Source organism: Cynocephalus volans, chromosome 17 (assembly GCF_027409185.1).
Source record: "Cynocephalus volans isolate mCynVol1 chromosome 17, mCynVol1.pri, whole genome shotgun sequence".
Lineage (NCBI taxonomy): Eukaryota > Metazoa > Chordata > Mammalia > Dermoptera > Cynocephalidae > Cynocephalus > Cynocephalus volans.
In genome coordinates this window covers 42341167-42358992 of record NC_084476.1, presented here as the reverse complement: position 1 = coordinate 42358992, position 17826 = coordinate 42341167, and the positions used below count along the sequence as shown (strand labels likewise).

At 52.7% G+C, this 17826-nt stretch overlaps 1 protein-coding gene across 9 annotated transcripts; it reads left to right on the top strand.

The window, feature by feature from the left end:
• The first annotated feature begins 3591 nt into the window (after window positions 1-3591).
• Window positions 3592-17813, top strand: GALT (galactose-1-phosphate uridylyltransferase). Of its 9 annotated transcripts, XM_063081979.1 has the most exons (23): window positions 3592-3683; window positions 3765-3916; window positions 4016-4153; window positions 4360-4435; window positions 4523-4571; window positions 4698-4827; window positions 4983-5039; window positions 5174-5296; window positions 5564-5696; window positions 5799-5882; window positions 6181-6335; window positions 12041-12140; window positions 12422-12482; window positions 13322-13491; window positions 13618-13732; window positions 13886-13918; window positions 14004-14170; window positions 14823-14986; window positions 15754-15895; window positions 16203-16325; window positions 16438-16534; window positions 16768-16877; window positions 17389-17813. In XM_063081979.1, exons 1-23 carry the CDS (start codon window positions 3602-3604, stop codon window positions 17403-17405), a joined length of 2478 nt encoding a protein of 825 aa, XP_062938049.1. In that variant the 5' UTR covers window positions 3592-3601; the 3' UTR covers window positions 17406-17813. The 9 variants fall into 9 exon arrangements, with proteins under 9 accessions (XP_062938049.1, XP_062938050.1, XP_062938048.1 ...); XM_063081980.1 differs by lacking the exon at window positions 3765-3916 and having other exon boundaries at window positions 3984-4153; XM_063081978.1 differs by having other exon boundaries at window positions 3592-3916; window positions 16206-16325; window positions 16795-16877.
• Window positions 17814-17826: the final 13 nt, after the last annotated feature.

Genomic DNA, 17826 nt, shown 5'->3' with positions numbered 1-17826 from the left:
GAGATAACGGCATTCCAACCCACGGACCGTGGCCGACGCCAAGAGCAAAGGCACCGAGGAGAGAGACAGCATGGGGGCTTCATGGGCCTACAATTCCTTCTTTGTTCTGAAGCACAAAATGTGACAGGAGGGCCTTATAAATCAACTAAGGATTATCAGCAAGGGAGGATGGGATTAGATTTTGCCACAGAGTGGCACAGGCTACAGAGTGGAGGGGAGCAAGATTAGAATCGGGGAGACCATGACTTTGGTCCAAGTAAGAGAAAGGATGGAGTTGGAAAAAAGAAAGGAGCTTAAGAACTCTGCAAATAGAGTTGGCAGGGCTTGATTTCTTCTTCCTGGAATAAGCTTTTGCCTCCATCCTACCCACCCCCATTCCCCTTACTTGGCTAACATCCTTGTTAATGTCTAATGTACAGTTTAGTGTTCAGGTCTGGAACTCAGATCCAGTCTGGAGATAGAGGGCTAGGAGTTGTCATTCATTCGGACAACAGATATTTTGTTAGCACTTGTATGTGCCAAGTTTTGTGATGACCACTGGGGATATGGCTATGAACGATGCAAGCACGGTCCCACCCCGGCTTACAGATCTCACTGGGGGGGCCTACAGAGAAGATGATCGTTAAAACCTAAAGATTGGGCTGGCCAGTTAGCTCAGTTAGTTATAGTATGGTGCTGATAATACCTAGGTCCAGAGTTTGATCCCTGCACTGGCCAGCTGCCAGGGGAAAAAAGGATAGAATCTCACAGGGAGGGAGAATAGAGTAAGATAAGGCTAAGGATAGAGTCCCAGAGAATGCCAACAGCTAAGGGATAGGCAGAGGAAGAGACCAAAAAGGAAACCATGTGAAAGAGAAAAGAGGCAGCATAGTGCAGTGATTAAGAAATAAACTCCGACTACCTGGTTCTAAGCCTGGCTCCTGCCACCTTCTAGTTGTGTGATCTTGGACAAGTTACTTAAACTGTCTGTGACTCAGTTTTCTTATCAGTAATGTGGAATAAATAAAAGTACCTACCTCATAGTATGTACCTTCATTGTGACGAAGATTAAATGAGTTAATAATCATAAAGCAATTATTGCCTGGCACATGGTGAGCCTTATATGTGTCAGTTATATAAATAAAACATACAGGAACTGGAAGAGGGTAGCCTCATACATGGGAGTGATGGAATGAAGCCTGAACACAGTCAAATATAATTGAGTGGTTCAACAAGATGACGGGAAGTGGTCCTTAGATTTCTCAGTAGGGGCATATGGCAGAGACCATGCTATAAAGTAACAAGTTCATTTCCTTTTGCTCTTGGACAGCCAGATTACATTCCACAGTATACTCTGTAGTTAGATGGGGCTATGTGATTGTGATCCATCCAATGAAATGTAGGCAGAAATGATGTATGCCACTTCCAGGTCTGGCTCCTAAAACCTCCTGTGAAATTCTTTACATTTTCTTTCTTCTTTCATTTATTACCAATGTTACAGGGGATCTAGTGAGGAATTCTAAGGCCCTAGGGAATGGCAGAGCCACTAGATGGATCGAGCCTGGTCCCTGAATGCTGCAGGGAACAGAGCTCTTCCTCCCCTCCTCAATGGACTATGGTGCTAAGCCACTGAGTTTTAAGGGTTCTTTATTACAGCAGCTAAGATTACTTATCCTGATTAAAACAGGTCAAAAGACATGTTATGATGTATTGTGCAGCTAAGAGTAGAGGCTAGGATGATGAACTATTTTTTTGAGAAACTTAGTGAACAAAGGAAAGATCAGGGATTATCTAGAGGAGAATGTAGAATAGAGGGAACATATTTTTCTGTTGACTCTGGCTTCTGTGTCACTCCTGAGTTGACCATTTTCTAAGAACTCTGAGTAGTAGGGACTAGCTGGTCTCTGCCCTCCATTCCAAGCAGTGCCTTCTGGAACTATCTAGGCCTACAGCTCTCTTATCTGGTCCATCAGAAAGCTTCTCTAGCACATAATGTTTTTTTAAAAAAAGTGTTTTATGGCCTTGAGTGACTCCAGGTAGGGGAGTAAGGAGCTGGGGGTCACAGATATCTTTCCCAGATATCATAGCAGAGATCACACCTCTGGGATCTGGGAAGGAGAGGGCTGGCCCCATCTCAACCCCTAAAAAGTGACCTTGGAGACATGCAGGGAGAAAAGAGCCATGGAGATGTTCCTGAAGGGAGTCAGCAGTTAGTTGTCATGATCCAGGGAGTGACATTGAAGGACTGGTGTTCTTGGGAAAATGGAAATGCCTCCAAAATCCAGTCACTCAAACAAAAACAGCTGAGAGAGTAGAAAAGCAGATCTCTATCCCTGCCCTCACCCACTCCTGTACCATGAACAGCCAGTGGGACAGGGAAAACCCCTGTTTCTCAGTACTCTGCTCCCTGACCCCTATCTAGTGGCCTCTTCAGATTCCAGTCTGGGGAACCTAGGGCAGAGATCAAGTAAATGACCAATGACCCAGTTTTTGCAGCTCAGCTGCGAAACACCTGGCTTGGCCTGGCCTGGTTTTGGGGGCGGGGCCTCCTGGCTACAGCCCCCTCCTAGTTTACTTGCTGTTCTAAATTCCACTAAAGACTCAGAGACATCTCACAGCACTGGGAAGAGCCTTGGAAACTTGCATTCAAATCTCAGCTTGGCTGTTCATTCTCTGGGTGACCTTGAGGCCTCTGTTTCCCACTGTGAAATAGGGAAGGGGTTTAGACAACATTTAGAAGGCTCTTTAAAAGTGCCAGGGGAGAAATTAATTTGAATTCTATCCTAATGTTAGCCAATTGGTCTGATCTGAGGAAAATTTGGAGAAGGGAAGGGGATGTGACCCCACCCAAATGGTGGCTGGAGCTACTGACAGTGCTGTCCTCTCTGCATTTTTAGATTTCTTATAGACCTCTTACCCTTCCCACTTCTTGTGCTTTTGGTCTGGGTGTGCATGTGTATGTGTGTGTGTGTGTGTGTGTCTGTGTGTGTGTGTGTAAAGAGAGAGAAAGAGAGGGAATATGGTTATTTAGCCCTTTATTCAAAACCTGTTTCTGCTGGTGGAGATGGGGTACAGTCATGGCGAACTACCCATTCCTCCAGGTAACACCTGAGGGGCCAGGGTTCAGCTATGGCAGATCAAGACCCAGCCCACCTCCAAGTTTGCCTCTCCTCCACCTAGCCACTGAGCAGGTGACTGAGGTGACTGTGGATCCAGGGTTACATCCTTACTCGCCCTAACATGTAAGCTCCGGAGGGCAGAGGCCTTGCGCACACAGGGGCATCCCTATGCCTGGCACGTGATAGATGCTTGGTAAATATTTGCTCAATTAATGACCAAATGAATGACTAAATGCAGCAAAGGAGTCTCGCAAGCGTCTTGGAACTGAAGGACTCTGCGATAAGCAGCTTTCACAGAGGTTCCTCCAGAGTAGCGGTTTCAGCCCTGGGTGGAGTGAGATCTTCAAATTCGTCCGCGTCCAGAGCTCCGCCCCCTGGTGGCCGGGCGGCGCTTCAGGAGGTCACGTGCTGGAGGCTAGCCAATCATCGGGGCGGGGCGGGGCAGACGAGAAAAGGGTGAGGCGCGGCCCCGCTCACGTTCCAGACGATCCCCCTGTGGCCTCATGTCGCGCAGCGGAGCCGGCCCTGAGCAACGCCAGCAGGCGTCAGAGGCGGACGCCGCGGCAGCACCCTTCCGGGCGAGCGGTAATTGCAGCACGGCCAGGACTCGCTGGGACGCGAATCCTAGCCCTCCCTTCCTTAGGAAGTTCTTGCTTCCACCCCAAGGTCCACCCCTCACCTCGAACAAGGCCGGCAGGACGAAGAGAGGCGCTGGTGTAGGGCCTGCAGGCCTCTTGGCGCTGGGAAGGTGCAATCCTGGGCCTTCAGCTCCTGAGCAGGACGGGACCAAGAGGGTACCCCCGAGCTTGGGCCTGCTGGTGGGTGAGACCCAGAGGAGAGGGAAACGGAGAACTTTGCTGACTGATCTTGACTGTCTGCCCCCAGAGCATCAGCATATCCGCTACAACCCGCTGCAGGATGAGTGGGTGCTGGTGTCAGCTCACCGCATGAAGCGGCCCTGGCAGGGGCAAGTGGAGCCCCAGCTTCTGAAGACAGTGCCTCGCCATGACCCCCTCAACCCTCTGTGTCCCGGGGCAACACGGGCAAATGGAGAGGTAAGCCTGTAGAGCCCAGGGGAAGTAGCTCCCCCTTAGGGCTGCCCTTCACCCACAGGGGCAGTGGATCCCCTTCTAGGTCATATCCCACCAAGCCTTTTTGTCCACTAGAGTGGGTCTTCCCCACCCCCACGTAGCCTGTCCAGCCCTGGAACCTGACTAGGGGTATGGGACAGTGAATGCTTCTAGCCCATCCTTGTCAGTAGGTGAATCCCCACTACGATGGCACCTTCCTGTTTGACAACGACTTCCCAGCTCTGCAGCCTGATGCCCCCTATCCAGGTAACCTGGTTCCAAATACTTTTGTGGAGGAGGGAGGCCAGACCTCTTGGGGGACTTCTGCTTCAGAGTGATACCCCTTTATCTCAGGACCCAGTGATCACCCCCTTTTCCAAGCAGAGGCTGCTAGAGGAGTTTGGTAACTATACGTTTCCCCTCTTACAACTTTCAACCCGTGATTTAAGACTGAGCACTGGGTTTGGGCCCTGCTTCTAGCACAGCCAAGTCCTATCTCTCTGTCATCCCTTCCTCCCTCACTACCTAGTAAGGTCATGTGCTTCCACCCCTGGTCGGATATGACACTGCCACTCATGTCGGTTCCTGAGATCCGGACTGTCATCGATGCATGGGCTTCGGTCACAGAAGATCTGGGTGCCCAGTATCCTTGGGTGCAGGTCTGTGAAGTCACTGCCTCCCCTGGATGGGCAGGGAGGGAGAGGTTCACCTTTGGTTCTTGGGAGTAGCATTCCTGTTTCCACATGGTGTGACCGGCAGGGGGGCTGATGTGGTGTCTTTTGGGCTGTTAAAGGTCCCTACTCCTGCCCTATAGATCTTTGAAAACAAAGGAACCATGATGGGCTGTTCCAACCCCCACCCCCACTGCCAGGTAAGTGTGTCAGAGGCTCCTATGGGTTTCTTGGCTTAGTCTGAGCAAGCCCTTTTGGCAGGGGAACTGATTAAGGGATGGAGGCTTGGAAGTAAACGATTTGCCTACTCTTCTCTGCTCTTGCCCCTTGACAGGTGTGGGCCAGCAGTTTCCTGCCAGATATTGCCCAGCGTGAGGAGCGATCTCAGCGGGCCTATCGGAGTCAGCATGGAGAGCCCCTGCTAATGGAGTATGGCCGCCAGGAGCTACTCAGGAAGGTGGGAGAGAGCCAGGCCCAAGGAGTCCCTAGCCTTCTTACCCCAAAAGAGAGAGGTGTGTGAAAAAGGGTAGAAGGAATCTAGCAGAGAGACTTGCTGAGAGGCCCCAGAAATAATCTAAAGGAAAGATAATGGTGGCGTAGACTAGGGTGGTAGTGGTGGAGGTGGTGAGAATCCATCAAATTCTGGGTACATTCTTTTCTTCTGCTTCCCCTGCCTATTTGCTGATCCCTCCACACTCACCTTGATGGCCATCTGTTTGCCCAGGAACGTCTGGTCCTAACCAGTGATCACTGGTTAGTGCTGGTCCCCTTCTGGGCAGTGTGGCCCTTCCAGACATTATTGTTGCCCCGTCGACATGTGCGGAGGCTGCCTGAACTGACCCCCACCGAGCGTGATGGTGAGTCGCTCAGCTTGGACCCTGGGGCTAGGCACTGGATGGGAGTGGCTGTGGTAGGGCCAAAATCTAGGCTTCAGGCTGAGAATCATTCTCTGATTCCAGATCTAGCCTCCATCATGAAGAAGCTCTTGACCAAGTACGACAACCTATTTGAGATGTCCTTTCCCTACTCCATGGGCTGGCATGGTGAGGCTTTTTGAGTACCTATATCTGGCTCCTGAAGCCCAGCCCCTGGACTACAACCCCTGGCGGGCCTTGAAACACTGGCCAGGGGAAGTGTCCAGAGAAGGGATGCTGGGACTGAGGGTGAAGCAGCAAACTTGGTGAAACTATGTCTCCCGTGTGATTTCTATGCCTGGGCTCCCCTCTGGCAGGGGATTCTGGGAGATGTAGTTTTCAGGTACTTGGCCTGGTGTAGGGGTAGGGGCTAGGCTGCAGAACTAAGAAGGGGCCCTCCCCACCATCTCTGCCTTCTTCCTGTCAGGGGCTCCCACAGGATCAGAGGCTGGGGCCAACTGGGACCACTGGCAGCTGCACGCTCATTACTACCCTCCACTCCTACGCTCTGCCACTGTCCGGAAATTCATGGTTGGCTATGAAATGCTTGCCCAGGCTCAGAGGGACCTCACCCCTGAGCAGGTCAGGACACGGAGAATCCTGGGTCCCCAGGTTCCCTTTTCTCTCCTACTTCCTTAAGGGATCCCAACAATCATGACCCTGAGAATCCCTATAACATCCTGGGCATTCCTAGGGACTCAGGAGCTGCTCAACTCCTTCATTCTCTGGTGACTCCAGCAATTCTTATCTCCAGCCTCCCAATTCCACAGGCCCTCCCCCCAGTGTCTCCTGGGCACTCAGAACTTCATACCACCATTCTGGGTGGCCTTTACCTTCCATGATTGTCCCCTGTCCCCCATCCAGGCTGCGGAGAGACTAAGGGCACTTCCTGAGGTTCATTACCACCTGGGACAGAAGGACAGGGAGGCAGCAGCCATCGCCTGACCATGCTGACCACAGGGCCTTGAATCCTGCCTGAGGGAACTGGGGCCTGAAGTTTGGGCAGATATAGCATCAATAAAACTATGCTTTTCAAACTTTAATCACATATTCTAACACCAGAGTGTGAACTCTAATCTATAGGGATCTGGGGCTAAAGGCTAAAAGCCAGCTCCAGCCACAACTTTTTTTTTGCCTATAGATGTGTAAGAACTTGATGCAAAAATTCTAAACAAAATTAAATTCAATATTTTGTCTGGCCTATAGATTCTCTAACTCATGGTGTAATGACGACATTCCACTTTGGGAAACTTTTAAAATCTTGTGTTCTTGGCTGTGGCTGAGCTTTAGGAAGGCCAGAGCCCCCTTTACCACCACCCCTGGGGTGTCAGCTCATCAAGCCTGGGCTTGAGGGTTTGGTGGGGAGCAGATAAGCAGGATCCTTGTCCCAGTGGTCAGTGGCCAGACCCTGGGCTGCTGGCCAGAACCCTGGCTTTGTGAGTGGCTGCAGCTTGGCTCTGCTCCAGCCCACAGGGGCTGAAGGGCTGGATAGGGAGTGTGTACATGGCTTTATGTCCTTGGCTTCTCCAGACTTTCACGTGCTGTATGTGCAGGCTGTGCCCTAACAGTTGCACAGGACAGAAAACAGCTCTGGCAGGGGAAGAGCTGCCAGGGTTAGGAGCCCCAGGGCCTGGAAGGAGGGCATGGTTCTCCGAATGACCCTAGGTCTATCCTCTCTCCTCTGGATCTGTTTCCCTGGCAAGATTATGCAACAGTATGGGAACAATAGGCCATGCAACTCAGGAAACCTGATGCCACTGGTGTCCTCCAACTTTTAAGGTGAAGGCAAAGCTTGTGAGTAATGCAAGGATGGCCAGACGCTTTTTGTCTCTATTCTTTTCCCAGGGGAACTGAGTCTATGGGTGTGGAAATCACACTAAGGCTGGATAGTGACTGAACCTGGCCCAGGAGAACCTTGGCTGCCTGTCTTCCAATTTAGGATCTTTCCTCCCTGAAACCCTTAGGATTACTGCCTTTGTCTGGAAGGAAATCAGACAGACATGGTATATTAGTGTGTTTCTGTTTCTTATAACAAAATACCTGGAACTGCGTAATTTGTGAGAAAACAAAATTTATTGCTCACAGTTTTGGAGACTGGGAAGTCCAAAGTCCAGGGAACACATCTGGTGAGGGTCTTCTTTGGTGGTGGCTTTATAGCAACACAGGGGTCTCACATGGCAGAAAATGGCAGAGCAGAGAGAGATCTAAACTTCTCAGTTGGTTCAGACCACCATAAATCTATCAAGTTATTAGTCAATGGATCAATCCATTCAGTAGGCATAGTCCTCACAATCTAATCACCTCTTCAGGACCCCACCTTTCAATTACCATAATAGGATTGCTCACCCTCTCTACAGCCACAATGGTGATCAAGCTTCTAAAACATATAACTTGGTGTGCACAATTCAATCCTTATCACATAGTACACATCTCTTGAGCCCCCAGTGACTGGGGAGTGGATGAGAGCCCTGCATGAGTGGCTGGTTTCTTAAACATACATACACACCCATGCACACACCCCTGAACTTACATCTTTGATTTGGCTGCATTTTGGAGTCAGCTGGGGAGTTTTAAACAATACTGATGCCTAGGTCCAACCTCCAGAGATTTTATTGAATTGCTATGGGTGGGGCTCGGCAATTTTAAAACCACAATACCCGGCAGGGTTTGAGAACCACTACCCTAAACCAGCCCCCCTCCTTCCTTGTCTTATCTGGAGTCAGGGGCACCTTCAGGTTCTCCAGTCACCTGCTCGGGACCTGAGTCTTTGTTCCTGGTCAGCTGGGAGGGGGAAGGGCCTGAAAGCTTCCAGTCCTGCTTGTCCCAAGCAGGGCAGGCCTTCAGGCGGGGACCCAGGAATCCAGCTCCAGACTCTGTCCCCGGCAGCCTCCTCAGTCTGGGACGGGACAGGAAGTGTCCGGCGGAGGTGGGGGTGAAGGTGATTGGCAGTCAGAGGCTCCAATGGGCCGGGAGCCCCCCTAATTTACCCCTCTCCTTCCATTGGCGCCTAGGCGGAGCCGCCCCCACTGCGGGGGCCCAGGGCGGGAGGGAGTAGAGGCCAGGGCAGAGGGCGAGGGCGGAGGGCGCTGGCGGCGACGGCCGCGGAAGGTGAGGCCTGGTGGGGCTGGCGGGTGTAGACCACGAAGTCTTGCCAGGAGGAGGCGGGGCAGGGTGGTGTATGATCCGAAGGGCCCGGAGTGACTGACGGACTGTCACCGTGTGTGTGCCTCGATGTCGGTGTGTGACTCCGTGCCCGAATGTCACTTGGAACTTGGTGCAACTGTCAGCTAACGTGACTGCTTGTGTCAGTGTGCATGTAGCTAAGCCTGCATGTGGCTGTGCAATTATGTGTGTATCTGTCAATGCAGTTTTTGGTGAGATCGGATTGTGTGTTTGTGTATGTGAGAGGGACTGTGACCACATCATGGAATGTGTTTTGGGAAGGTTTCTGTGGGGCTTAAGACTATCTGCCAGCGTGAGAGAGGGTGGCTGGGTTTGTGTGTGCCAGTGTGTGACTTCAGCAGTAGCACAGCAAGAGACTTGTGATTATGTGTGTGTCCTGTGCCCTAACTTAGACTGTGTGGGAGTGTAGCTGTGATCCTATATTGGGGAACCTAATTCAATAGCCAGTGGGACTGACCTTCCTACTTAGTGTCTAGCAGAGGCAGACCCGTCCCCAGCACGTGCAGCTTCCCCTCCTTCCTCTTCTCAGGAATCCCCATCACTGCTCCTTATTTTGTTTCCCTGCCTGACTCAGTCTCCCTGTATTTCTCTTTCTCTCCTTGTTACTATCTTCCTAGAGATCTCTCTATGTCTCTTCCCAGTTGTGTCTCCACAGTTGTCTCTGTGTACCTGCTTTTTCAGTTCTACCTCTCATGCTCTCTGTCCCTCTCTGTGTCCTTGTGCCTGACTCCCCTGTTTACCCTTGTTTCTTTGGCTACCCGGGGGCTGAAACAGTGATGAGATGCGGACCTGCCATTGCATAGAGCTTCCTGGGGAGGGGACTTAAACTATGATGAGGAGTTGCTTTTAGGAAGTGCTGTGACCCCATCCCAGGGGCAGTGTGTGTGTGTGTGTGTGTGTGTGTCTGTGTGTGTGTCTGTGTGAGTGTATAAAGATGTGTAAATGTGAGGATGTCTGAGTGTATTGGTGTGGCTGCGAGTGACTGTATCTGACTGGGAGTGAGAGTCTGAGGGTAAATGTGGCTCTTGTGTATCTGGCACCAAGGGACCAAAGGTATTTCCTGGTGCTGGGGTCCAAAGAGTAGAGAGGGAAGTGAGAAATGGCTGGAACTTCCAGGGGAGAGGTAACTGGACTCTGTGGCCTCTCCTTATTTCCCCCAGCCTGGGCCTCTCTTCCCCTCTAAACACAGCCAGCTGTGCCCTAAAGAAACATTTGCTGGGGAGTGAAAAGATTGGGGGCAGGAGTCTGCATCAGACTTTTCCCTTGATTGTGTCCACGTGTGTTCAAGGGAGTGTCTTTTGTTAACCTTGCCTTGTGAGTCCAGGCGTGAATGTGGCTGTGTTTGGCTGCATGAAACACAAGGAACCTCTCGCTGACAGAACATAAGCATAAGCAGCCCTCCTCTCCCTCTTGCTGGCCCCATCTGTGTCTGTGGCTTCCTTTCCAGGCTGGGGGGAGGCCTCTTCCCTTCTCAGGGCCTCGAGTGGGAGGGAAGGAAGGAGCGGGGAGGGGGCCTGGCTAGGGGTGGCTGAGCTCTGGGGCCCAGAGGGGGCGGGGCAGGGAAGGGAAAGAGGGGATGGTTCTGGGGTCCCATAACTGAGTGGAGCAGGCGACGGTGCTGTAGCTGGTAGAAGGAAGTCCTGGAGGCCATGGACAGTCAGCCACTGGGATCACCGAGGTAGGGCGGGGTCAAGCAGGGTAAATGGGGGGCTGGGGTGAGCCAACTAGACACACTTGGACAGACACGTGGAGGCTCCTGCTCTGTTCTACTGCTGAGGGGTCCATGCCCTTCCTCTTCTGGAGCTCTTGCCCAGGGCCCTCTCCCCATCTGCCTCTTCATTTCCCATGGCCACTTCCCACTGCCTTCCTCTTCCTCCTCCCCACAATCCAGAATCCTTCTCTACTAGCACCCCCAAATCCCCATATACACATACTGTTAGCTCCTTCTCTCTGAGTTTTTGAGTTCCTGCTGTCCCCAGCCCAGCCCTCACCTCATTGAGCCCCCATTGCCTCCTGTCCTGATCTCTGAGTACCTCTTGGTGCTGTGGCCCCCACGCCAGGCCCCTGTCCCTGCAAGCTCCCAGCTCCTCTCACTCTCCCCTTCTCTCTGCTCCCCGCCACCCTGTCTCCATCTCCATCTGCTGGCTCCTCGCCCACCCCCAGCCTCTGGCAGCAGCCAGGGCATCTGGTTCCGCTTAACTCCGCAGCCCCAGCCCGCCCCCTAGCTTCATCCAGCCTCACAGGCTTGAGACCAACAAGATTTCAGAGCCAAGCCCCGTTGAGTGGCCGTAGTAGTCAGAACAAGGAGCTGGGCCCAGGCGAGAGGCTTGGCAACCAAGCAGGGCTAAGTCTCATGGTGGGAGCACAGGGTGGGCAGACCCATGATGATAGCCCCCCACCCTAGGGTGATAAGATCTGCCCCAGGTTAGTCAGAGGCAGTGATTAGCCCTGGGCTAGGTGGGGGTAAACACCAGAATTCTCAACAGCTAGATTGGAGGGGTTAATGGGAGTGGTTGAGCCAGTGCCAGCACTTGGTGCCAGGGGTGGGCGCCAAACAGGCGAGAGGCTTGGCAACCAAGCAGGGCTAAGTCTCATGGTGGGAGCACAGGGTGGGCAGACCCATGATGATAGCCCCCCACCCTAGGGTGATAAGATCTGCCCCAGGTTAGTCAGAGGCAGTGATTAGCCCTGGGCTAGGTGGGGGTAAACACCAGAATTCTCAACAGCTAGATTGGAGGGGTTAATGGGAGTGGTTGAGCCAGTGCCAGCACTTGGTGCCAGGGGTGGGCGCCAAGGGCAGTGGGGGGAGGGGTGGTTGCTGGCACAGTCTGTTGCCTCTGGCTTTTGTTCTGGGCCCTAAGCCCAGGACTGAGATGGAGGGAGTGAGGGGTGTGTGTGTGTGTGTGTGCGCACACGCGTGCACAGCACTGGGTGTACGGTGGGAAAGGGGACCTCAGGTCAGATCCCCCAATGATTTCTGATAGCCTTTCCCCATTTGGTGCTTAAGTTTTCCCAATAGGAAGCCCATTTTGGAGAGGAGATGCCAGGTTTTAGCCTCCCATCTCAGGGGTGGGGTATCCCTGACCCTGCCTCTCTCCCCACAGATGAGCAGCAGCTGCTCAGGGCTGAGCAGGGTCCTCGTGGCCGTGGCTACAGCCCTGGTGTCTGCCTCCTCCCCTTGCCTCCAGGTCTGGGGCCCCCCAGGTGAGAAGAACCCTGCTTTGTGACCCCCAAGTCTGACATATGACCTGCTACCCTCACTGTGGCCCCTTCCCATGCCTAACTTGTGACCTGCCCATCCCTGACACCCAACCTGGGTCCCCTCTTTACCCTTTCCTCTGGGCTCTGTCTGCAGATTATAACATGATGCTTTGACTCAATGACCCCCACTCAGGGCTTAACAGTCTGCTCCTTACCCAGTTTCTCTCACAAAGTTGGGGGTTGGGGGTAAAGGAAGAGCCTCATCTCAGAAGTGCCCTCCACAGGGGTCCAGTATGGGCAACCTGGCAGGTCCGTGATGCTGTGTTGCCCCGGAGTGACTGCTGGGTAAGTGCTGCTCCCAACTGTTGGTCTGACACTCATGACCCTTTCTTAACCCTACCTGGTCCTCATGTCCCCTCCCATCCTTGCCTCCTTTGTCTGTAATCCTTACCTCTGTATCTGTCTTAACCCTCTAGCCATCCTTTTTTTCTTTTGCCTGCTTGCCAGTATAGGGATCCGAACCCTTGACCTTGGTGTTATCAATGCACAGCCTTAACCATCCTTATTCAATAGAAATTTCAACCAATATATATTGAGCACCTGCCCCATGCCTGGTCTATTCTAGGCTCTGGCATACAGCAGCGTACAGGGCAGGCAAAGGCCTGCCTTCACAGAGCTTACATCCTAATGAGGAAGATAGACACTAAGCAAAAAAGAATCTTAACAGGTGGTAATACCTGCAGGACAAAAAATAAAAAGAGATACATGGAAGAGGATAACTGAGTGGTTACTTTTTACTGGTAATCAGGGAAGGTCTCTCTGGGGAGGTGACATTGAAGCTGATTTCTGAAGCTCAGGAAGGAGGCAGCCATGCACACATTAGGGTATAAGCATTCCCGACAGAGGGAACAGCTAGTGCAAATACCCTGAGGTGGGAATGCGCTCAATACTCCTGGGGAACAGAAGGAAGACCAATGTGGCTGGAGTGCAGCGGGTGAGGGGGAGAGGGAAGAGCTGAAGAAGGAGAGGAAGACAAGGACTAGATCACAAGGGGCTTTGTAAGACAGTGAATGGAATTTGGGTTTTATTTCAAGTGCAATTAGAAGCCAATGGAGAGCTGTGGCATGGTCTGACTTACACTTTAAATCTTCTCTCTGTCCGTCACCACCTCATCTCACCTCCAGGACCCCGGTGTTCTGGTTTCGGGACGGGGAGCCAAGGCTGCTCCAGGGACCCGACTCCAGGCTAGGGAACGAACTGGTCCTGGCCCAGGTAGACAGCACTGACGAGGGCACATACACCTGCCGGACCCTGGATGGTGCACTTGTGGGCACGGTGACCCTGCAGCTGGGCTGTGAGTTGGGGAGGGTGACAGCGATGAGACATGGGGCTCCTGAGGGAATCTGGGACCTGAGTAAGTCCTCTGGGATAGGGAGGACCTGGGAACTGCTTAGTCTCCATCTGCACCCTCTGTTTCTAGACCCCCCAGCCCGCCCTGTTGTCTCCTGCCGAGCAGCTGACTATGAGAACTTCTCCTGCACTTGGAGTTCCAGCCAGGTCAGCGGTTTACCCACCCGCTACCTCACCTCCTACAGGTGTGTGGATGATTGGGTGTGTGTGACTATACATTTGGGTGTGCTGGCACAGTGTGGGCATGAGAGGCAGGGTGGGAGGTTCTGAGGAAAGCCTCAGAGAGGGGAGAGGGCCCTTTTTTCCTTCCTGACCTCAGATGGCCCTCTGTCTACCAGGAAGAAGATGGTGCCAGGAGCTGATGGCCAGAGGTTAGACATTAGGGAGAGGTTGGGGGATCCAGCTGGGTCCCACAGTGGACATTTCCAAAGCCCAAGACCACATTCTCCCTCCTAGGATGAGTCCATCCACAGGGCCTTGGCCATGTCCCCAGGACCCCCTAGGGACTGCCCGCTGTGTAGTCCATGGGGCAGAGTTCTGGAGCCAGTACCGGATTAATGTGACTGAGGTGAACCCACTGGGTGCCAGCACACGCCTACTGGATGTAAGCTTGCAGAGCATCTGTGAGTACCCACCTGTAGACATCTCTTCAAATCCCTGCCATGGAGACCTCAAACCAGCTCAGGACCCGCCCTCCCTCTCCCCCCAGAGTTCACAAACAGTTCCCTTCCAACATAGACTCCATTTCACACACAGATGGCCCTGTGGAGACTATAAGTCAAAAGGATCAGAGCCAAGGAGGCGGGGTTACCTCAGCACACACTCTAGAGGCTGTGGCTACTACCCACAAGTCCTTCCTGGCTGCCTGGCCTCAGATCTGACTGTCTGCTTCTAGGCCCTGTGCTGAAGGCGGCCGTATCTCATGTCCTCCTTGCCAAGAGAAGTCACTGCTGGCCCCTCCTTCCTCTTGATTTGTGCATGGGAGGGGGGCGCTAAAACTCTGGCTGAAATTTGGGTCAATTCATTTTCCTTGGATGGAACACAGAATCTCTCTTTTATTCAATCAACAAATATTTCAAAACCTCACCCCAGATCTCAGCTTATTTTATAAGCATGACAGACAGGTTCTGAGCCTGATGGATGATCAATCCTACGATTTCCCCTCCCCTGCTGTAAGCACCTGGCTAAGGCACCTTTAAGCACACACCTTGGAAAATGGTGGGGAAGGGATGGGTACCTGTGTCCTACCCTGACTTTGTGTCTGGTTGCCCTCAGTGCGTCCTGACCCACCCCAGGGGCTGAGGGTGGAGTCGGTAACCGGTTACCCCCGTCGCCTGCGTGCCAGCTGGACATACCCTGCCTCCTGGCCCCGCCAGCCCCACTTCCTTCTCAAGTTCCGGCTGCAGTACCGCCCAGCGCAGCATCCTGCCTGGTCCACGGTGAGACCTGGAGCTGCATCCCAAACTGCTGCTGTGGTCCTGTCTCTGGTTTCGTGATCCTGAGTGTTCTGCATAGCTTCTTAGTGCCGGCAGGTCACTTATGACCTACACCTTCTCCTACAGAATGCTCCCCTCTCGTGAGCCAGGTTTTGTGCTGGGTGCTGGGGTTGCAGTGGGGAATGACAGACTGAGCCTCTGCCCCATGGGGCTGCAAATATGATTAAGCCCAACTGTGGGAAGACAGCAGTGGCTTTTAAAAAATAACTTTTCTAGGAAAAGGAGTGCCTTTTACCCTGAGGTACATCTCCATACAAACACTCATATGCCCAGCTGAGTACAGTAGGGAATTCCCACCTGTGCAGATGTCAGATATTGTCTGGCATCAGGTCTGTGGTATGGCAACATAAGATGATATTATTTATTTAGTGCTGTCTGCCTGCTGGGCACAGTGCTACACACTTACATACATTATCTTGTTTAAGTATATTCAACCCTATCTTACAGATGAAAAAAATGAAGCACAGAGAGGCTCAAAGGTGCCTGAACCCAGGCAGTCTGGTGCCACAGCCCCTCTAAGTAATCACTATGTGCTACTGGCTTCCAAACACTAGGCGTAGACTGGACCACATCAGCCACCCAATTGTGAGGGCTAGATGGTTCCACTAGGCAGACAGGAACAGGACTTGGAGGGAGGGATGTTCTTTGTAGACTGGAGCTGGGTAGGCTCTGAGCTTACAACCTGGATAATGTGCCATCTTCACCTCCAGGTAGAGCCAGCTGGATTGGAGGAGGTGATCACCGATGCCGTGGCTGGGCTGCCCCATGCTGTGCGAGTTAGTGCCCGGGACTTTCTGGATGCTGGCACCTGGAGCGCCTGGAGCCCTGAGGCCTGGGGAACTCCGAGCACTGGTGAGAGGCAAAGCCAAACAAAAGAGCAGAGACCCTACCCCAAAGCATCTATCAGCTGGATGGGTTTGCTGAAGGCGGCCTGGTGACACATACCCCACCCACACAAGCACAGCAATTGCTGTCCTAGGCTTCAGCCTCTGCTGCCTGCAGCCCTGCCCTAGCTTAAGCCCTGCTACTCAGCCTCCACCTCTTCAGGTACAAACTCTACTTCTACATGCTGTGTTCCCAGAAGCTGGCCCTGTCCGCAGGCCCTGGCCCCGGCCCCGGCCCTAGTGCTTGTGGACACTTATCAGGTCTTGCCTTACAGCAGGGCCCCTACTGAAGGACATACCAGCTGTGGGCCAGTTACACACGCAGCTGGAGGCAGAGCCTCAGGCGGACAGCCCCACTCCTCCAAGGCCCTCCCTCCAGCCAGACCCGCAACCACTTGGTGAGCTTGGGTCAATGGGCAAAGGTTGTGGAGGCTGGAAAACCCCAGAGAGAAGGGGGCACTGGGCTTGGTTAGGCTCACTCTCTCAGTGACATGTGGCCCTCCCCCTCAGATCACAGGGACCCCCTGGAGCAGGTGGCTGTACTGGCATCTTTGGGAATCTTCTCTTTCCTGGGACTGGTGGCTGGAGCCCTGGCACTGGGGCTCTGGTAAGTGACTGCCATTGGTCCCTCTGCCTCTGATCCCCACATACACTCTGATGCCCATAGACCGCATCCATCCCCACCCCTCATGACTTCCCATTTGCTTCCCACTGAACCTGTCTGATTCTGGAACAAACTTATCCCATCCCCATCCCTCACTCATTATTCTCACTGATTCCTCTCCTGACACTTTACTAATATACCCTTTTGGAGGAAACTGAGATGCCCCACATTGTCAGGGAGACAGCTGCCTTTTTATGCCCCAGGCTGAGGCTGAGACGGGGCGGGAAGGATGGACCCCAAAAGTCTGGGTTCTTGGCTCCAATGATTCCAGTGGACAAGCTTCCAGGTGAGTAGGACCTCCTGAGGTTTGGACTCACAGATGTGTACCCCCATTTTGAGAGTGTCTCAATCAGGAGCTGAATGCCCTAGTTTTGAGGGTGTTGAGAATCTAAATTGTGTCTCCTCATTCTTATGATGTCTAGGCTGAGGGCTGGGTCTTTCATTCTTGAGCCCCTGGGCTCAGGAGTGGGTCTTTTCTCTTTCTCTCAGAGTACTGGGCATCCTGGAAGGACTCCCCTCCTTGTTTTCAGGGTGTTAGACTCAGAGCTGGATATCCATCCTTTTTCTTGGGGTGTGTTGGATCAGCGGTGGGTCCCATTCTTCATTGTTGATGTGCCTGGGCCGAGGACTAGGTCCACTCCCTCATCTTCAGGGTGTTGAGTCTTCCTCAGAGTTGGACTCCTCTCTTCATTCTCAGGATGGTGGGCTCAAAACTGGGTCTCCTCCCTCATTCTCAGGGTGTCTAGGCTAAGATCCAGTTCTACTGTCTCTCCTGATTTGCCTTCTGCTTCTTCTAGGAACTCCAAACTTGTAGAGTACCCAGAGGACCCTGATTCCACCTATAACTCTGTCTTGCTGGTGTAGATGATGGACAGATAGTACCCAGGCAGGACAGTAGATCCCTATGGATGGGAGTCTAAGCTGGAAGTTCTGTTTGGAGCACATTTTTGTGAGACCCTGCATTCCAAACTTGCCAGCTGAAAGGTGCCTGGATCTCTGATCTCATCCTGGAGCTGGAGGTCTGCCTGAAGAACGTATATAGATGTGTATGTCTGTGGCCATGTGTGACCATGTGTATATGAGGTAGGAAACATGTTGTCTGTATGTATGTATGTATGTATGTATATAGGTGCCTGGGGAGTGTGTGTGTGGGAGTCCTTGGCTCTTGGCCTTGCCTTTGTGGGGCTTGTGGAGGTGCAAATAAAGAGAATGAGGAAATTATTAGAGATCACACT